General features: G+C 31.7%; 10 protein-coding genes across 10 annotated transcripts; 9 read left to right on the forward strand and 1 right to left on the reverse strand.

Moving 5' to 3' along the window:
- Positions 1-3921: 3921 nt before the first annotated feature.
- On the forward strand, positions 3922-4266 carry BN7_6121 (uncharacterized protein; the record flags this gene model as incomplete). The annotated part of the gene is made up of 1 exon (XM_011273309.1): positions 3922-4266. One exon carries the CDS (start codon positions 3922-3924, stop codon positions 4264-4266), a length of 345 nt encoding a protein of 114 aa, XP_011271611.1.
- Positions 4267-8420: 4154 nt separating this feature from the next.
- Positions 8421-8789, forward strand: BN7_6122 (uncharacterized protein; the record flags this gene model as incomplete). The annotated part of the gene is made up of 1 exon (XM_011273310.1): positions 8421-8789. The coding sequence occupies one exon, from the start codon at positions 8421-8423 to the stop codon at positions 8787-8789; it is 369 nt and encodes a 122-aa protein (XP_011271612.1).
- Positions 8790-9462: 673 nt separating this feature from the next.
- BN7_6123 (uncharacterized protein) lies at positions 9463-9834 on the forward strand (the record flags this gene model as incomplete). The annotated part of the gene is made up of 1 exon (XM_011273311.1): positions 9463-9834. The coding sequence occupies one exon, from the start codon at positions 9463-9465 to the stop codon at positions 9832-9834; it is 372 nt and encodes a 123-aa protein (XP_011271613.1).
- A 594-nt stretch (positions 9835-10428) lies between these two features.
- BN7_6124 (uncharacterized protein) lies at positions 10429-10806 on the forward strand (the record flags this gene model as incomplete). The annotated part of the gene is made up of 1 exon (XM_011273312.1): positions 10429-10806. One exon carries the CDS (start codon positions 10429-10431, stop codon positions 10804-10806), a length of 378 nt encoding a protein of 125 aa, XP_011271614.1.
- A 1190-nt stretch (positions 10807-11996) lies between these two features.
- Positions 11997-12377, forward strand: BN7_6125 (uncharacterized protein; the record flags this gene model as incomplete). Its single annotated transcript, XM_011273313.1, has 1 exon — positions 11997-12377. One exon carries the CDS (start codon positions 11997-11999, stop codon positions 12375-12377), a length of 381 nt encoding a protein of 126 aa, XP_011271615.1.
- A 976-nt stretch (positions 12378-13353) lies between these two features.
- On the forward strand, positions 13354-13713 carry BN7_6126 (uncharacterized protein; the record flags this gene model as incomplete). Its single annotated transcript, XM_011273314.1, has 1 exon — positions 13354-13713. One exon carries the CDS (start codon positions 13354-13356, stop codon positions 13711-13713), a length of 360 nt encoding a protein of 119 aa, XP_011271616.1.
- A 670-nt stretch (positions 13714-14383) lies between these two features.
- BN7_6127 (uncharacterized protein) lies at positions 14384-14608 on the forward strand (the record flags this gene model as incomplete). The annotated part of the gene is made up of 1 exon (XM_011273315.1): positions 14384-14608. The coding sequence occupies one exon, from the start codon at positions 14384-14386 to the stop codon at positions 14606-14608; it is 225 nt and encodes a 74-aa protein (XP_011271617.1).
- An 885-nt stretch (positions 14609-15493) lies between these two features.
- On the forward strand, positions 15494-15874 carry BN7_6128 (uncharacterized protein; the record flags this gene model as incomplete). The annotated part of the gene is made up of 1 exon (XM_011273316.1): positions 15494-15874. One exon carries the CDS (start codon positions 15494-15496, stop codon positions 15872-15874), a length of 381 nt encoding a protein of 126 aa, XP_011271618.1.
- Positions 15875-16028: 154 nt separating this feature from the next.
- AGP9 (General amino acid permease) lies at positions 16029-17714 on the reverse strand (the record flags this gene model as incomplete). Its single annotated transcript, XM_011273317.1, has 1 exon — positions 16029-17714. One exon carries the CDS (start codon positions 17712-17714, stop codon positions 16029-16031), a length of 1686 nt encoding a protein of 561 aa, XP_011271619.1.
- A 2012-nt stretch (positions 17715-19726) lies between these two features.
- Positions 19727-20095, forward strand: BN7_6130 (uncharacterized protein; the record flags this gene model as incomplete). The annotated part of the gene is made up of 1 exon (XM_011273318.1): positions 19727-20095. One exon carries the CDS (start codon positions 19727-19729, stop codon positions 20093-20095), a length of 369 nt encoding a protein of 122 aa, XP_011271620.1.
- Between the last annotated feature and the right edge of the window lie 312 nt (positions 20096-20407).

The raw sequence follows: 20407 nt of genomic DNA on the forward strand, positions 1-20407 counted from the left end.
TTCATACATATTTCAGCTTTTCGTTTTGTCATGACATTTGTGCAACTTGATATGTCGTGAGTTTATAAAACGTTGTTCATCTTATTTTCCTAATTGGATTTATATATGTTATCAAACTCAGCAAAAGAATACATATATGAACACACCAATATAACATTGATGAAGGTATATCAAGTGTAAGTTTGGTCTTTCATGATCTTGAACTTCCTATATATCCATTAATCAATATAATCTTTTTTCAATATACAAGTGTAGAATGACATATATACTAACAATAGTAACAATACAATATAGAATTCAAAAAAGGTTAACCCAATTGTATATTAATATAGAGATTTGTAAACTTAATCAAATCCACATATATTCTAATACCAATCGAAGTAATTCAATGTATTATTAAAATTTAATACTTCTTCAGTGTTGCTAAAAGCATCAGTTTTTAATCATCGTCTCATGTGGTCAACTGATAACTGATAACTGAGTTTAAACTCTGAATACTACTACCCTCCTTAAACCACTAAATAAAGATAGCGAGTTCAACCTCTCCCCTGGTGGATAAAGAAAACCTTTCCAATTGGATACAATTCCTAGAGTATTTCAAGCTCATGTATGAACCGTTAAAAAACCATAAGCTCAGTATTAAGATTCAATTTTATATAAGTTTCTACTAAAATTTGTAAGACAACCAGGGCTCAAACCGGTTTCAAATCGCGCAACGTCCACCAGAAAATTTTAAGGATGTCAACTTGTTACAATTTGATGATGATAAGTTATTCAAAAAAACCTAGGTTCTTACTGCATATCTATTAGGTCAGCTTGGAATAGCTGTAATGGGAATGTCCGTTTTATAGGTTCAAATGTTGTGGAATTTTGAAAGTTTAAACAATGATATTACGTTATATTTTTACTACAATTTGATCATATTGAAAAATCACATAATGGCTCTTTTTGGATAGAAAAGTTGAAATATACTAAAATCATTGTTTGAATGATATGATATTATAAATATACATATTAACAAATTGATCAAGATTATACAGTGTAAGTTTGGACTCCCATGATCTGAAAATCCTGTATATATCACGATCAATATCACCTTTTTTAAATTGAATTTAGATACTTGTAGCATTATAACAGTTTTAACGTTCTTAATCGGTAGATTTTCTAACTACAAGCTTGTGTATAAAAAATTGAAAAGTCATAACCAATTGTGTATTATATAGAGATGTTGTAAACTTAATCAAATCCACTTATATAGTACGTATTTGGTCATGTTTTTAAGCATATGATGCCTAGGATCTTAATCTCAGGATTTTTCCTATGATTGAAGGAAATACCATCCATGATGTTTTAATTGATCCAATATTTAATACCAATGTACTGCATGTCAAACAGGATGTTATAGTACATGATACAATGTGTTCAATCAAGAAGAGGAACTATGCGATTTACGCAACTACCTCAACCAGACCAGAATTAATATATGGAATAAGAAATATCAGTAAATCCATCAAAACGTCCTTCCAAGAATTTTTTTCATCATTTATCCAAGTTGTTACAAGTTTTATTTAAAACTAGCATTAATCAGCACATAATCTGATTTAGATAGTTTGCTTTTGCAAAGACCAGGGCTCAAATCATATACAGATCGCGAATTAGCTGTAGTCTTAAAAAATGTTTATGGGTGATTTGTTTTCTTCCATTTAATGTTTTGAAGTTTGAAACTTCAAGCTGGCTTTTCTGAATCCATGAGAATGACGAATTGTTGAAAAACTTTGCTCGCAACATGTACTTACAATTAGGACCAGCTTAAATAAGTAATTATTGCTATTGTCAAAATTGTTACCCCTTTGTCCCTTATGATTTGGGACTTGGAGTATATTTTGTCTTACTATAACATGCAATTGAATCTTATTATTGAAAGGTTATAGCATGTGAGTTTGATTAAGTTTACAGACTTCCTATATACTAGTTTATTCAATAAAAATTTCCATTTTTCGTTGATTATTTAAAGAATTAATGTAGGGATAGTATCATAATACTAATTTTCACTATCAATAAAGAAACTGATTAGATGGCTGGATTATAACCAGGTGTGGTCGCTCAAATTGTGTATGAAGGGGCCTTTACACTTAATATGGCTATATTAGACCAAACAACTTTAGATTCCATTATAACTATATACCAATTCATTCATATGATTTGATATTTTATAGTCTTCCTGTACCGATTCTTCCAACAGTATAATATACCGATGAGATTTACAAGAATAATTATGATCGATTACTTAACTGAATGCTTCAAGCTAATTAAGTAAGATGTCCTTGATAATTTCATTTATAATTTGGATCTATCTTGATCTACAGCGCTTTGATATACCATACGCAGATATTTCCGATTACATATCATGCTGGGGATCTGAGATCTGGGATATTAACAAATCACACTTCAGAAAATATTAAATTATTGTTATAAAAATCCTAAGGTAGACAGAAACACCTGGAAGATCAATTAAATGATAGTGAAGAACCACCCGTGGTGTTATGTTTGCAGATGTTCATTGCAAATTTGCTTCTTCAGAACTCTACATATATAAATAAATGATATTTTCCAGGATTATATATAGTATACTGATTTAATCATATCAATAATAATCAAATCAACATCGATAAAATCAATTCACAATCGGTTTCTTTAATATGCAGTTATCATCAATTTTGCTCCAAGGTTTATTATTATCAGGCATCATAGCTTCACCAATTGTTACCACTACAGATGATGCTCTTGAAGGACCAAATACTGATAATTCCACTGATACTATATCTGCTGAGGGTTATAGACTGGGAACGGAACACCTTTGCTTTAATGAAAATAAAGGTAAATATTGTTTTGGAAAGAATGTTGAAGCCTGTATTAAATCCTATACTAAAAATACCAAAACGGACCCTGAGAGCCATAGACCACTTTGTTCCTTTTACTGCAGCAAAATCAGAAATGCTAATGATTGTAAAACAAACAAGAAAAAATTCAATTATCATCCACCTTGGGCTTGTGATGATAAACGTGCTATTTCATACTGCTAACTGTTTCAAAAACCATTTTAAGGTGCTGGTATAATATATTGACTTACTATAATCATGGTGGTCACAAAAATATATGCACAGCTTTAATATATTAAGTTGTAGATGATGTACATGGAATTGAAAGGGACATAATCAATTTCTTTATATATCAGGATCTTTCTATACTTAATACCTAATACCTAATGGAACAAATTCAGTTGCATCCATTCCAGTCATATTGAGCAATTGCAATTTATTATATACAACGTGAAATCAAGCTATAGTACTGTAAGTCAACTAGAATTTATAACATACAAGTAATTAGAAAATAGTAATAATATCACAGTTCTAACGAAGATATCTTTATTAATTACACAGCTAATACATAGAAGACCAGGGCTCAAATCATATACAGATCACGAATTGATGTAGTCTTCAAAAATGTTTATTGGTTTATCATACAAGTGTTTTTGTTGCTAATAGGTGGAAGTGCTCCAATGCTTCAATTGGGACTTATAATTACAGGTTTAATAGATCATTTGATATGAAGTAATTAAAGGCTTTCTAGATTGGAAAATAAAGTTCTGAACTTGTTCTTCTTTTGCTTCAACTTCATATAATTGATTCGCTACTCGTATATAAGCGATTATATCAGTGAGTAATAGAAACACAAATAAAGAAAACATAAAAAGATCAATTAAGCTCAGCCAATGTGGTGCGTGTGTAATTTGGGGTATTAAAACAAATATACTACACAAAGTATATATATAAGCAAGTAACACTCCCTACTTGATTTCTTTGAGCTTTCCAGTGTCATAAATCAATATCATTACCAAATCATTTCAATCAAAGAATTAACATGAGATTATCAACAGTTATAATTGTCCAAGGCTTGCTCCTATCAGGTATCATTGCATCTCCAATTGCAGCACCAGAGTTTTCTGAAGACTCAACAGATATTTCCTTAGCTGCAGATTCAAAACAACAATACAACTTGTGCTTTGAGCAAACTAAAAGCGAAAATTGTTATCAACATAGTGTTGAAGCTTGTGTTAAAAAACACAAAGAAAATAAAGACCCTGATGCAGATGCTTTTTGTTCTTTCTGGTGCAGTGAAATCAAGACTGTTGATGATTGTAAAAGTTTAAAGAAAAGCTTGAATTACAATCCATCTTTTGCTTGTGATGAACAAAAATATTGTTAAATATCATAAATTGGACGTATAGCTGATGAAGTTTGGAATATCCATTATATATATATGAAATCAAAGATTTCAGTTGCTCGCTTCGCTCACAAAGTAGGGTATAGGTTTGATTCTTAATCCTAATGGTGGTAAAAATGATCGCTATTTCTCAGCTTCTCAGCAAATAAGATGTAGAGGGCTCATAAATTAATAATTAGTACAATAGAACAAAACAATAACTTCTATTCATATCAATATTCTTGTAATTATTCAATGATCAGTATCATGATGTACTAATTTATCAATACTTACCAAATTACCTGGTGTATATTAAAATCTTTCAAACTCCGACGAATCATTTGGAAACTAATTCATTAACAGGAATCGAAGAACCCATGATCAATTTAGAATTAAAGGAAGATGAATCTAGATCTTCAACTTTTCTCATAAAAGAAAATACAAATGGTGCGATAGGGAGATCGAATCAAATGTTGACGGCACATTAACTCGAGTAAGTACAAACTCAATAGGAACAAACTCATGTTTCTCAATTTTCCATGAAGAGCTACCAAATATCAACGTATTCGATGTCAAAGAAGAGCATACTAAACAATCATCAGTGTCAACACCTTTCACACAATTTCAAAAAAATCTGCCGATCATCATTCTATTCTGAACTGGATTGAATGCCTTGCAAGATGAAGACAGAGCCGAATTAAACAAACACAATATTCAAGAATATGTTTATAATCACCAAAAATATAATCATTTTTCAACAATACACCTATGCACGTTACATTTCGCTTATAATTCATATTTGAATCTGCAAAAGTAGAACAAAAACACCATTATCTCTAGCTTTTCACCCAAATAGCCTAGAATAATTGCATTATAACTCTTATGTGATTCACATATAAGCTTCTTAGCGTTCATAAAGAGCTCCAGCCAAGGTCAAACTGATACACAGTTTTGTGATGAGCACAAAAGGGGCCTGTGATCTATCAAAAACAAACGTTACAGCAGATTTGATATCAACTCTATTTTTATTATCTAAACCTAGCTGCAATACTTTTCCGTAAAATCGCTAACCGATTTATAACTTTCAATCGAAATAGGACTTATGAACTTATTTCAAAGCTTTTAATCCAATTTAAAGATGATGATAACACAAAAGTTGGGGATCAAACATTCACTGTAATTGACGAAACCACAACAACTTATAGAAACAAACCGTTATTCAAACAGCAAAAGCTAGCAGACCAAATGTAAAATTACATAACTTACTTTATTTATTCCTTTGAGCATTAAAGTTTGATCCACCTGAAGATAAGAAAATACACCCTTGACCTGTTAATGTCCAAAAGGGCCAGCATCTTGGAGTCAATATAACAATAGAACAGCTGTCAAGAGGTAAAGTCATGGAGGTGAATCCCATAAACTTCGAAACTATTTTATACCCATAGGCAGTCAAAACCTTAAAATCAAACTGATCTTCAACTCTTAAATTGGGTATCAATCACCATAAAACAATCCGCTATTGTAAGCCACGTAAGCACTCCAAGCTTCAGCCAATACAATAACTTATCTCGCAACATTCATGAGCACCTCGAAACCATTGATATCAAATCCTCATGGCTTCAAATAAACAACTTTGAATCAATAGCAAATGACCAAATATGGCTGAGGTAGCATTGACCGAAAGCTGAAAGCCTATAATATCTAACATATCAAGTATGAAGTAATACCACATATATAATACGGGTTTTTATTCATCACAATATAAAGTATAGGATATTCACACATACCACATATGATTGATAGCTGAATAACAAATAACACAATGAAGACAAATCTAACATTAAATCCAAGTCATGGTCAAGCCCACCATATATATATCTGCTGTATACCTGTCACAATAACCTGAGATGTGAACATGACATGAATAGAAGACCACCTGAAGTATGAGTCCAGTGACTTGGTCAACATCTTAGCACTAACACAATTAATACCCATACTTCAAGTAAATATATTTTACCAAGAGGTAAATAAATAGGGACCATCTTCATTGGAGTATACGAAGCCCCAAGTAATTAGTCTCCAAAGGTGATATTAGAGCGTATAAATATCTCAAATGGGAATTTAGTGAGGTATGGAAATGTGCGTACACCTGTAGATGGTTAAGTTGACACAACATGTAACGAACGGAATCTAAAAGACATTATCTGTAGCACAGTCCACAAAACTCATACATCAATGACTCTGAAGCTTGATTAGTGAACAATTAACATTGTAATGCGAGCCATCAATCCAAACTTTCAACCATTTAACCACTTTCACCTAAAGTCCAAACAGAATTTTCATAGCACCTCGGATGAATAACCACTCGTTTAGTTCAATGGCAGTAGTACGAATATCCACATATAACTTTTTCCCTGTATGAGCTTCCACAACTTTGTATGTATCCTGAGAATAGATGTTCTGTAAATAGAATGGTCTTAAGCACGAACAAATTGAAAAGTCCAAACCTTTTTTCTGAATGGCATTGTATTCCAAATTCCAGCCTTTTTTATGGATGATTGACCCGCAAAATGTATAAAGCCAGTGTAAAGCTGAAATGGGTACCTAAAACATCATAAACCAATCCTAAATGACGAATAACAGAGCAACAGATTCAGCTCAAAGTCAAGATTCAAAACCAAACATATCTATAAGCAGAACACCTATCAAGATAATATGAGATGGGTCCAACTCTGAAATTAACAAAACCACCACCAGGAAGCTGGACTATCAAGCAAGAGAATAACTCATTTCAATAACTCAATAAACCTCCTTGGACCAACCAAATGGCATGTGCATTCCTAAACTCCCACAGTTCATCCAAACTTTTATCAGCTATGGTTGTAGCATCAATAGGAGGCCCCATAGAACCTGGAAGTTAATAGTTAGAAGCTAGAACGAATACGAAAAGTAAACAAAGAAGGACTATTAAAATTAAAAAAAAAAACGAAAAGTAAACAAAGAATCATAAAAATTAAAAAAAAAACTGAAAAGTAAACAAAAAAAACGAAAAGTAAACAAAAAATAGCGAATTGACCAATGAGAAGGCCAAAAAAGCCAAACTTCAACACATCATAACTCGCCAGGAAGTGGAGCTACGAAGTTGTAAGTAGTGGGAAGTGAAGGGAGTCGTATATTTGCTATCGAATGGTCATAGTCTCGTTTCTGTAGCGGTTAAACTGAAGGCTGTAGAAATAGAAATAATAATATAATTACTAGGCACATTATATTAATATACACACATGATTATTTATAACCCAATGTTATAGTAGAAATATTTAATAGCAATCTATCATGATATATACTTGAAGTTTATTGAACTAGCAATCATTAGACTCATGAATCTATAAGTTCATTTTACTAACACGAATATTTACAAATACATGTCATCACAGCTCAATCTGACAGGATCATAGTAGACAATATAATTAGATCACTAAACTTGGAGTGAATGAAGATCATTATCAAATTTTATATGAAAATGCTTTGAACGCTAGACTGAATTTATACGATCATTCACAGCTTGTAGTTTATATTGGTACACGTATTTAAGAGCAAATTCATTGTACATCAATGATTGAACAAAAACAAGGATTGGAATTTAGAAATCGAAAGTATGAAATAATTTGTGCTTCAATCTGATGATCCGGCTTCTGGTATACTTTGATTATGTAACGGGTATCAAAATTTTATTATCAAATTTGATCTGTTTCTTTAATCAAATTCACTAACTATTATGCTTTGTTACTCATGAATTCTGGAACCTTTCTGAACTGATTAATACTCTCAACTGATAATGGTCTGCAAATAATTGAACCACAGTGGGTATAATGGTATAACACGAGAGGCTAGAAGTACATATGAGATCTACAAATATACCGATCAAATACAATTATGCGAGAAATTCCGATTACTTAACTTTGGCTTGATGCTTTGATCAAATATTCAACATTGATCTAAATAATTTGATCGTAATTATTCATTACAGATTTGCATCTTGATAACGATATATAAATGGATGATTTTCACTCCATTATTACAACCCTTAATTATATCAATGATGATCAGATCATCAGATTCAAATCGATTAAATCAAAACAATCAGTCTCTTTAATATCATGCAATTATCATCAATTTTACTCCAAGGTTTGTTATTATCAGGTATCATTGCTTCACCAATTGCTTCTACTGCTGATGCTATTTCAGATGCTTTTGAAAGTCCAGATAATTCCACTGATTTATTAGGCACTGCTGCTACCCGTTATTACCTTTGCTTTGATGCTTTTGAAGCTGGTAAACTCTGTTATGGTAAGAATATTAGAGATTGTTCTAATCATCAACAAGACGGGGGAATGAATCGAAGAGATGCTAGAAATTTTTGTGATTTCTTCTGTAGCAAAATTAGAAATGTTAATGATTGTAAAACCAGAAAGAAGTGGGCCAATTACCATCCTAAATGGGCTTGTAAAGATCAAAAATATTGTTAATTTGTTGCTGATAAAATCATATCTTGTTGCACTTAATATCTCTTAAAAGTATATTATAATATTTATACCGTATATATGGACTGTTATTCAAAACCAATTGCTAGTTTATACTCTATATTATACTTAAAAATTCTATACATGACATGACCATATTTTTTAAAATATATAGAAATCTATTTCACATTTACTACTTATCAATATATTAGACGTACTAATATATCACATATATGGGTAAATGTTTTTATACGTTCGATTGAATTATAAGTTCTTTAATTATATTATACACACACATGTTATATATTGCTTTCAAAGTATTACTTATACGAGGAAATCCGATTATCAAATCGGCTCTGGGCTCTCGAAGATCATGTTATTTGGTGATCTTAGTGCTTCAGCCGATATAATTGAAAAGTTCAGTGATCGAAAGATGCTTAAAGTTTATTGACCTTGTTCAATGTTCACCTTCAACTTAAGATTTAATCAATTGAATTTCATTACTAGCCTGCTTTTGGTGAGAAATTGAGAAGTATGTTATTACAACCGTAGATCAGATATACTTCAATTTAATTATTAGTATTTAAAGGGAAACTATTCCCCGTTTCTTTGGAAACTTTCAAGCTTATATACTCGGTAGAACCAATCAATTAGCTCTATTACAATCATAATAATTAAAATGAAATTAACATCAGTCTTAGCATCTTCAGCATTATTATTCTTGGATATCATGGCTTCACCAATTTCTGTTCCTGGTGCTACCAAAAGCTCAGTTGCTTCCAATGAAACCAATTTTCAATCAGATAGCTCTACTGATATTTCTATGGAAGGAGAGAGCTTTTGTTTCCATGAAACTCAAAGCTCTAGGTGTCTAGGTGGGACCTTTAAAAAATGTGTCAAAGAGCGCAATGGATCTTTTGATAAAACAGTTCCTAGCTTTTGTGGTTTCTGGTGTACCAAAATGAACAAGATTGAAGATTGTGGATTTAATAAGGAGAAATTTAATTACAATCCAAAATGGTCTTGTAAAGATGCAAAATTCGATTGCTGAGTGTATTTAAAGGGATATTAGATAAGATTTCATTTAATATATATCATTTCCCACTCTTGATGTAGGAAAGTTGTAATATAAATCTGAGCTCACTGTTAGCTCTTGAAATCTGAGACGCTATGTACCATTCTAATTAGCGTCATGATAAAACTCCTAATCTATCGATTCATTTGCAAATATAAAGAAAAACACACAGATTGAACATTATTAGAACAAGAAGTGTGTTGAAGTACTATTGACCAACCTTGATCTACATACACCAATTTAGACTATTTCATCTACTGATCTTCATAATTAGTCTAATTTTGAAAGCTCATGGGCAAAGTTTTGCGATTATATCAGTGTATATCGCGTATTGGAAGACATTAAAATGCCTTGAATTTTATTTCGAACATATTATATATGGTATATAGTGGTAGATCAGCTATATAGTTTGATTTTAATATTATTTAAAGAGCAAATGTCCTCTTTTTTTTGAATACTTTGAAATCTATACCGATCGGCCGTATCAAATCAATTAGCTGTTTAATCATAATCATAATCATAATCATAATCATAATCATAATCATAATCATAATCATAATCATAATCAATATGAAATTATCAATATCAGTCTTAGCAGCTTCTGCATTATTATTCACAGGTATCATGGCTTCACCAATTGCTGTTCCAAGTGCTACTGAAAGCTCAGCTGCTTCTAATTACAATGAAACAATTTCTCCTTCTGGTAACTCAACTGATATTTCGATGGAAGGAGCAACCGTTTGTATCCAAGGAACTAAAAATCTTATGTGTTACGGTGGAACCTATAAAAAATGTGTCAAACACCGTTCAGTTTCCGAAAGAACAGCTCCTAACACTTGTGGTTTCTGGTGTAACAAATTTGAAAAGATTGATGATTGTGGATTTAATAAGCTGAAATACAACTATCATCCAGATTGGTCTTGTAAAGAGGCAAGATACGATTGTTGAGTGTATTTAGAGAGATACTATATGAACTATCAGTCAATACATATTACCATATAACTTTTAATCTTTGAGTAATTTAATTAATGTATATCAAACCCGCAATTCAGAACTTTAATTAAGATATTTAGCTAGTAATGATCTCATGATACAAATTATGAAACTAATTAGCAGATAGCAGCTTCAAAATATCTCGAAATTGGATTTCAATGTAATTAACAGATCAATCTGGTGCAATAATACAGCTCAAAGCTCTTTATATTCAGGGAAACCGGCTACCTGCTACTTAATCAAATATTTACTGGCTCTTCAGAATATCAACTAAATATCATATATCCAATATTGTATCATATTGATATATCGGTAACACGCTATACTAATTATCAAAATATTTTAAAGGGGCATGATCAATATGGGGTATATACATCTCAATTGTCAAGTCTGGTTTTTGTATACTGTAGACACAAAGCTGATAAATCAGTGCCTAATAAGTAAGTTAAATAAGTATACTCCACTGGTTATATACCTTATAAGTTGTTTCTATACTATAAGACTTACTGCAACCATAATCGAAGCAGCTGATTGACTAAGCGTAATATTTACGAGAGAATCCGATTACCAAATCGGGTCGAAGCGGAATTTGCAAAAGCTAATCTGACAATTTTTATATTCAGCAACTCAAAACAGTTACTCATGATAATTAATTAACTTAAAGGTGATGGTACTAGGAGATCTGTTGATTTCATTAACTTCAAACTGGTGATATTAGTGGCTAAGTTATTGGAATTATATATAACATATAATGATATATAATTGAGAAGTACAAGGAACATCATTAGTGCAAGAAGAATATTCAAACTTTGATGGTCTTGATCTACATTCAACCATGCAACTACAACCTGAGACTCCATCAACTGACCTTCAGAATTAGTCTAATATTGGAAATTGATGGGCAAAATTGTGCGATTATATCAGTGTGCCGTATTGGAAGACATTAAAAGGTCTTAAATTTTACTTAGAACATTCACAATAGGAAATGCTGAGAAGTCTTTAATATAGTGGTAGATCAGCTATATTATACATTGAATTTATAAATTTATTATTTAAAGAGCAATCGTCCTCGTTTTTTTAATACAGCTTTGAAGTTTATACTAATCGGTATCAAATCAATTACTTCAATCATAATCTTAATCAATATGAAATTATCATCAGTCTTAGCAGCTTCTGCATTATTCTTATCAGGTATCACTGCTTCACCAATTGCTGCTCCAAGTGCTACTGAAATCTCAGTTGCTTTTAATGAAACCAACTTTCAATCAGATAACTCAACTGAAGTTTCCATAGAAGGATCTAAATTTTGTTTCCATGCTAATCAAAAGATTTTTTGTCACGGAGGAAATGAGAGCAAATGTAGAAAATACTATAGTTCCATGCCAGCTGTTGGTCCTAATAAAGCTCCTAGCTATTGTGGTTTCTGGTGTACCAAAATGAAAAAGACTGAGGATTGTGGATTCAATAAGATAAAATTTAATTACGAACCAGATTGGTCTTGTAAAGATGCAAAATTCAATTGTTGAGTGTGTTTAAAGGAATACTAGATAGGACATATCACCTTATGTATATCATTTGTTTTAATTAACTATAATGAATATTCTAGTTTAAATGTGTATTAAACCTGTAATTGAGGGCTCTAATATAGTTGAGCATATAGTGATGACATGCTACAATGCTACAAATATTAAATTAATATATGATACACCTCATTTGTAAAGTATATTCTACTCTCGTAGGAACTGATAATTAACGGCTAACGAATTCAATATACCTTTCTTTCAACTAGTTTTCCAATACAAGGATGTGATTTACTACAACCGTATACAAAGCGGATTGACTTGATTTTTACGAGAAACTCCGATTACCAAATCGGGTCAGAGCGCAATTTGCGAAATTTGAGATATTCAAAATTTTAAAACCAAATTGACTAAAATTTTACTCAAAAAGTTACAACTCATAAGTTATAACGCTGGATTCTTGACTTAACCAAAAGATGGAAGGTAAATCAATCTGGTTTTTAGATTAGCTGCTTATACTGTCATAGAAAACTAAGGTAGCAGAGCTTCAACAAACATATGTACAGGTTATCATCTCATATTAAGCACGGAACATAAACAAATATTTGATTCATTATAAAACAATAAAATAATGTCACAACTGAAAAGGTTAAGAACTCAGATCACGTCCATATGCTTATGTTCCTGATAACTGATAACTTCCATTGAATTTGAAGCATTTTGCACAGCCTTTCTATCATCTCTGTCGAAGCAGATTCAGGTTTAAATTGAGATCCGATTATATCATAGACGATCGAACACCAAAATTTAGATCGAAGCATGATAGTGAGTTGTAACTCATAAAGTGGCATATGAGTGAAATATTTGTGAATTTGTTTGTTTGTGAATTATATATAAAGAACGATGTTCGCTGTTTGATGGCATTTGAATATTAATCAATACTATATCAACTAGATCAATCAAATCAATCAACATTCTCATCATGAAATTATCATCAGTCTTAGTTCAAGGTTTATTATTATGTGGTATCATTGCTTCACCAGTTGTCACTACTCCAGATGCTGATAATTCCACTGATATTTCTGCTCAAGGTTTTGGTGCAAAGTATGAACTTTGCTTTGATGAAAATCAAGGTCGTTATTGTACTGGTAAGAGTGTCAAAGCTTGTGCTAGAGCTTATGAAACTGGTAAGGATCATTATTCTCCTAAGGATGCTACCAATGCCTGTAATTTCTGGTGCAGCAAGATCAAGACTCTTGATGATTGTAGAACCAACAAGAAGAAGTTCAATTATCATCCTAAATGGGGTTGTAAAGATCAAATGTATTCATGTTTACATTGATTTGTTGATGATTAGGCCATATAAACTGTCGTTACTATTTGATAGTTATTAAGAGAAAACTTGCTAATTCAACTATTTACACTAGAAGTATATAACTCAGTTTGATACACCAGCTTATACTATAGATTACAATATACACATAGATTATTTGACTATTATGGTAGTATAATTAAAGTTATCGTTATTTCAGAGCTATGACAAATCATTGATTGAACTTTCTCCATGTTACTCGCTCAAACTGTATGTGCTGTATGGTTGGTCCCATATATACTACTCCATTAATTACACTCCAAGTCATATCTCAAAGAATAGTAGCCATTGTAGCTGGCTTCAGGGTATGGTCTTAAACATTTTAAGTCATAGTGTTTCATTGCCCTTAGACGTGCACAATATCAAGTTCCATGTTTATTATTGATGATGCACAATTTGCGATTATATGATCAGTCGTAGAAGATCAATTTCAAAATTGATCAACCGCATTTGGCTGGATTGAAATCTGATATAGAGATTTAAAGTAGGTACGTGCTCTGGGATATAGCAATTTTAGATTATTTGGAAGACTTATATATATAAACAGAATCTTATACCCATCATGGCTATTCTCATAGATATGTCTTGAGTCGTATCAAATCAATAAAATAACATAGAAAACAACCAAGAGATTACCATCATGAGATTCGGCACAACTTTAGTTCAAGGTATACTATTATCAAGTGTCATTGCTTCACCAATTGCTTCCCCTGACGTTGCAGACGCTGAAAGTTTAGTTATAGACTCTAATAATTCCACTGATACCTTCAAGACTGAAGGTGGTGGTAAGCTTTGTTTTGGAGTGGTCTTTGTGAAGGTTCTTCAGCCTCAAAATGTATTACTGCTACAAAAAAAGAAGGTATAAGTGATAAAGATGCTAAGAGCTATTGTGGGTTCTGGTGTAGCTCTATCAAAAGCTCAAATGATTGTAAAACTAATAAGAAGAAGTTCAATTATAACCCAAAGTGGGCTTGTGATGATCAAAAATATTGTTAATGGTCTTGTGCAGAATTTTAACTACTAATTCGTGTGTGTGATTCTGGTTAGGATATCAAATTATAGGATTCATAATATAAGGAGTATAAGTCAAAAGTCAAGTACAATATCTACCTGGTTTTAGTGTAAAATGTAGAATAACTATATTGAGCCCGCGAATTCGATCAAAAGTATAAATCGTTAATTCCAATGTTGAAAGTTGAAAGTTAGAATCAACACACAGAATGATTTTGATGCAATTAGACAATTGACAAAACCATGGATCAATCACACTCATGGTTGCATCAAAATATTCTTTGTGGTACAGCTCATTCTTCAATTGCTTGAAGTGTCAAACCTTTAGGGTGTTTATTGTACTAAGTGATATAAGGTTTACAAATTACGGTCAACTTTATTCACCATGGGAATTTGCTTTTATTGACGGATCAAACAAGGTACTATTTGGTCTTGAAAGTAACTGGTTTGAGATCGTTCTCAAATACTCATTATTAAATTGACTCATCGGCTAATTACAATGAGCTTTGAGATCTACAACGTGCTGCAAATGTTTCCGATTATATCATACTGGAAGATCCATATCACACATCAGATAATTTAGAAACTATGCTTGAGAATTTACGCTGCTTTGATAATACCTGATACGCTATATAAGAGATACTTCATCCTGCTTTTAATCATTTGGGTGCAATTCTCATCAAAAGTATCAAATCAATTAGATCAGTGATTGACTACCAGCAAGACAATCTACACCAATATGAAATTATCAGCAATTATCGTTTCAAGTTTATTATCATTAAGTGTTATTGGCTCACCAATTGCTTCGTCTGCTACTACAAAAAGTTCAATCGATGCTGGAAACTCTACATCCTTACCAGATGATTCAATTATAGATGAAGCAGGTGACAGAGGTAGATTTTGCTTTGGTGCTAACAATAAGTATAATCAATGTCATGGTAGCATCAAAAATTGTGTCTGGAGAATTTCAAATGGTGGTGGAAAGAATGTGGTTGATTTTGCCAATAAGTTTTGTAAGTTCTATTGCAGTGAGATTAAATCAGCTACTCAATGTAAACAAAGCAAATACAAAGCCAATTATCATCCAAAATGGGCTTGTGATGAACAATCATATTGTTAGTCATATACAAGTTTACTGGTCAATATATTACAGCCATGAAATAATCGAGCTTATATCTTTAAATATAAATGCAATAAATGAAACATTTTTGAATACTAATTTAAGTAAAAGTTTGAGTATTGATCCTGATCGACCACCTGTTTTCATAGCTAACTCAAACGTGTGACTTCAACACTGCTTGTTTCAAGTCATAGAACCCTCCTATAAACACACCCAAATCTTCATCTTCATTGGCCAAATACTCTTCATCATAAATAGCTTGACCATTTTTCAGATCAATTTCTTCCAATGGGATTAATAATGGACCTTTGAAAAAAAATATTTTAGAGACCAAGTAAATGAAGAACATTAAAACAATTGACACAAAATTTGCAAAAAAATTACGAGCTGATGATTTATCTTTCCATGGCCAAACTGCTAAATAAAATTCAATTACAACAATCAAAATTGACCAAAATAATCCATACCATGCTGTATAAGGTGAAAATCTATGTTTCCAAGGTAATTCATCCAAACTATGTCCTTGAATCTTCCAAGCTTTTCTTAATCTAATATTTACAATGAAAATAACACTCCATAATAACAAGGCAACTAATGAACAAAGATTTGAAAACCATCCGAAAACTGTAGCACCTGAATTACTTAAATTAATATAAGCTAATCCACCCGATAATAAAGCAGTGAAAATATATCCAACCCAAGGTCTACCTTTTCTATCAACTTTTCCTAAAACTTTAGGTGCCATTTTCAAATGAACTAGACCTAATAAAATTCTTGGACATCCATAAAAAGTTGCACTAGCAGAACTGAAGACTGAAATTAAAATAATTACATTCATTGCATCTGAGAATTTTGATAATCCTGAATTTTGAGCTGCAATAACAAATGGTGATGCATTCACACCTGAACCACCTAATAATTGTTGATTATTTGGATCTAATACTATAGTAACCACAAAGGATCCTAAAATATAGAAAAGACCAATACGAATCCAAATGGATTTAACAGCTTTAGGAACGGATTTTCTTGGTGATTTACATTCAGCAGCTACTAATCCAATGATTTCAATACCTGACAGGGCAAAGACACAAGCAGGTAAAACTGTCAAAAATCCTTTAAATCCATGATGATTAAAAGGTGATGATTTCCAATATTGAAACCCAATTGCATCACCTTTTGGTGCACCTCCAGCACTAATTACAATCATAATTATAATTGCCACAATGACCCATAGGAATTTTAAACCAGACATTAAACTTTCAACTTCTGCAAAAAGTTTAATTGCAAAAGCATGAATAAATATCAAAGTAACAAAAGCAATACTAATCCAAACAGCTGGACTAACATCAGGAGCCCAAAATTTCAAAACAGTTGCAATACCAACCAATTCATTTGAAACACCAATCATATTCCCCCACCAATGCATCCAGCCAACTGTGACTGCAAGACTTGGATCAATAAATTGAGCAGTCCATCTTGGGAATGCTGAAGAAACAGGGTATAAAGTTGCAATTTCACCAATGGACATATTTAATACCCAAGCTACTGAACCTGTGACTAAATAACCGATGAATACACCAACAGGACCAGTCTTATGTAATGAAGAACCAATACCAAGCCATAATCCCATACCAATTGCGGAACCTATAGAAATCATGAATAAATGTCTTGAAGTCATAACTTTCTGCAATTTTAACTCTTGATCCATATTATTAGCATATTTACTACTGTCATCAGAATCATTTACCTCTTGGCTCTCGTCCTTTGTATTGACAATGACATTTTGTTTGGAGTCATCTATATAGGAAGAATCCTTTGAATTAGAATTCTTCAACGACATCTTCACGATTCAAATATCACCAACCTCAAGAAATGCTCAAAACATTTATAACGGAAACTAGATACCATATATAGTCCATTTGACCTTATTGTTCACTAAACATAAACTTAGTGTCCATGAAAAGCCACATTTCCTTCTGTAATTTATTGTATTTGCAAACTATACGGCGCATCCATATGAATCTGATTGAAAAAGCTTCATTGTGTATTAATGATTTCGGTCATGTGACAAAATATTCTGAAATTAAATGAAATAAAATGAAATAAGCTTCTTTACATCTGAAGAATCGCACACAGATCAAAAGCTGAACGGCTCAACAATAGACAACAGTTTTTCATTGTTTAACAGTCGAGCTCTGGGCTATCAAAGAACAGATAAGGACCAATCAAACTTCATCGTCGTTGTGTGTCAGCCACAGTATCACAGTGTAATTCTTCTTATAATATATCATAATATCATGATGCCTTACGGCTTATAACTTATAAATGTGTGGTTATAAAAGCTCTATTCTCATTTATGTTCTCATTCTTGGTCCAAAAAAATGAAATTCATGGACTCATATATCATAAAGGTAGTACCTATAAAAAATTAATCACTTCTAAAGATGCTGATGCGACTTTAAAATTTCAAGAATTGGTCATGAAGTTGTTGTAAATGTTGCGTCTTTGGATATTACTGATTGGTAAAACAAAGCATTCATCTACCGGTCATTATGATTATAATTAGCTAATTTTTATATTCTATAGCGATTTAATGGTTTTTAAATTGTCTTGTGCGTATATACCCGTATATATTATTGACTAATCTCTTATGTAATCATGACATCACTCTAAAATTAAATGCAAAGTTTTGATTGATTTTAATCCATACACAATATCATTATATAATTTATAATAATATAATTATAATAAAATAATGTATATTAATAGAGAATGAAATATAATTGTAAAAAAAATTAAAATTTTGGATTGTTTTACTATACTTTAATTTTAAAGTAAATATAAAGTTTTTAAGGTTGATCTTTCTCTTAAAAAGCAAAAATTTCAAAAATTTAGATCCTTCAAATCGGCTTATAATTATATCTATCATATACCCTGACATCATTTAATTACTATTTAAAATTAAAAACCATATATTTTAGTATAAAATTTCAGAGATACAAAGGGCTGAAAGTTTGTAATTTCGGCCTTTTGATTTTTCACCGAGATTACGTAAAACTCCTTGTTATTCCGGATCATTAATATTCAAAATTGGAGATTTCCTTAACTTTTTTTCTCACACAATTTATAAAAGGGAAAGCAGCTGAAGTCGAATTGATCAAAAAGGTGTTCTGTTTATCTGTTCTATACTGTTGTGCACATGGACCAACTGCTAAAGAGTATTTAATTAAAACTGACCAGAGTCATTACTTATACGAGGAAATCCGATTATCAAATCGGCTCTCAAAGCTCATGCTATTCGGTGATCTTTGTGCTCCAGCTTTGATTGTTCGCTGATAAAGTATGTTTTAATTCCTGTGGGACTTTGTTTAAGAGTTTGTGCAAAATCTTTCAGTATTCATAGGCGGTATTATATTTCGAAAGGTGCTTTAAAGTATATTCCTGATTGTTAATGACATTCCAAGCTTTGATCGAGAATTGTGCAAACAAGAGAGGCCCAAAGATCGAAAATGATTGCAATAAGAAAAGGGGTCAGCTAACATTATTGATATTGATCGACGCCTTATATTCTACCAATTGATTTTCAGATTTAGTCTTTTTTGGTGAATAATATACTAGCTTTTGCGATTATATCAGAACATCATATGGAAGACAGTACAATCCTTTAATTTGATATAGAAGATCCAACAAAGAAGAAATTATAAGAAGATAGCATGGTACATCAAGAATCTAAAATTATATATATTTAAAGGGTAACTATTCCTCGTGTTTTTCGAACACTTCAAAATTTTATTAGATTTTATACTATATAAGTATCAAAACAATTAGAACAATTCAATAATAATCATCAATATGAAATTATCATCTATCTTAGCTTCAGGATTTTTATTATCAGGTATCATTGCTTCTCCAATTGCTGCTTCTTCAGATGTTACAGAAAGCTCTTTTACTTCCACTGATAATTCTACTGATATCAATGCGGCAGGGAGTGAAAAACTTCCACTTTGCTTTGATGCCAATAAGAGTGTTTTCTGCCATGGTAATAGCTACAGAGCCTGCTATGCTTTTCTTAGTCGTCCTGGTGTCAGTCCAAAAGATGCTAAAAGTCAATGTTCTTTCTGGTGCAGCAAAATCAAAACTGTTGATGAATGTAAAAGTCTAAAGAAAAAATTTGATTTCCATCCAAAATTCAGCTGTGACAAAGACGCTAAATATTGTTAAAAAAATGACTTATTACAGGTCTTGTATGTTCCCTCTGGTAATGAAAGATGAGTCAGGGTCAAAATTTTACCATGTATTAGGGAGTTGTGTTTTTAAAGAGCTACAATTAAGGGTCTTTTTGTATAGTATACACAGTCAGATAACAAAGGTTGAATCTTTTTTCAATTGATTGTAGTATCTTATATCTTGAATAAAATGAGGGTACACAGGTACATACTCAATAATATGTACATATGATGAAGTTTGAACCTCAAATTGGAGCGGGTCTGTATACTTTATGTTGTTGTTCATCAATGCTTCGAGATTCGAGGA

Source organism: Wickerhamomyces ciferrii, contig 00252 (genome assembly GCF_000313485.1).
Source record: "Wickerhamomyces ciferrii WGS project CAIF00000000 data, strain NRRL Y-1031 F-60-10, contig 00252, whole genome shotgun sequence".
NCBI lineage: Eukaryota > Fungi > Ascomycota > Saccharomycetes > Phaffomycetales > Wickerhamomycetaceae > Hansenula > Hansenula ciferrii.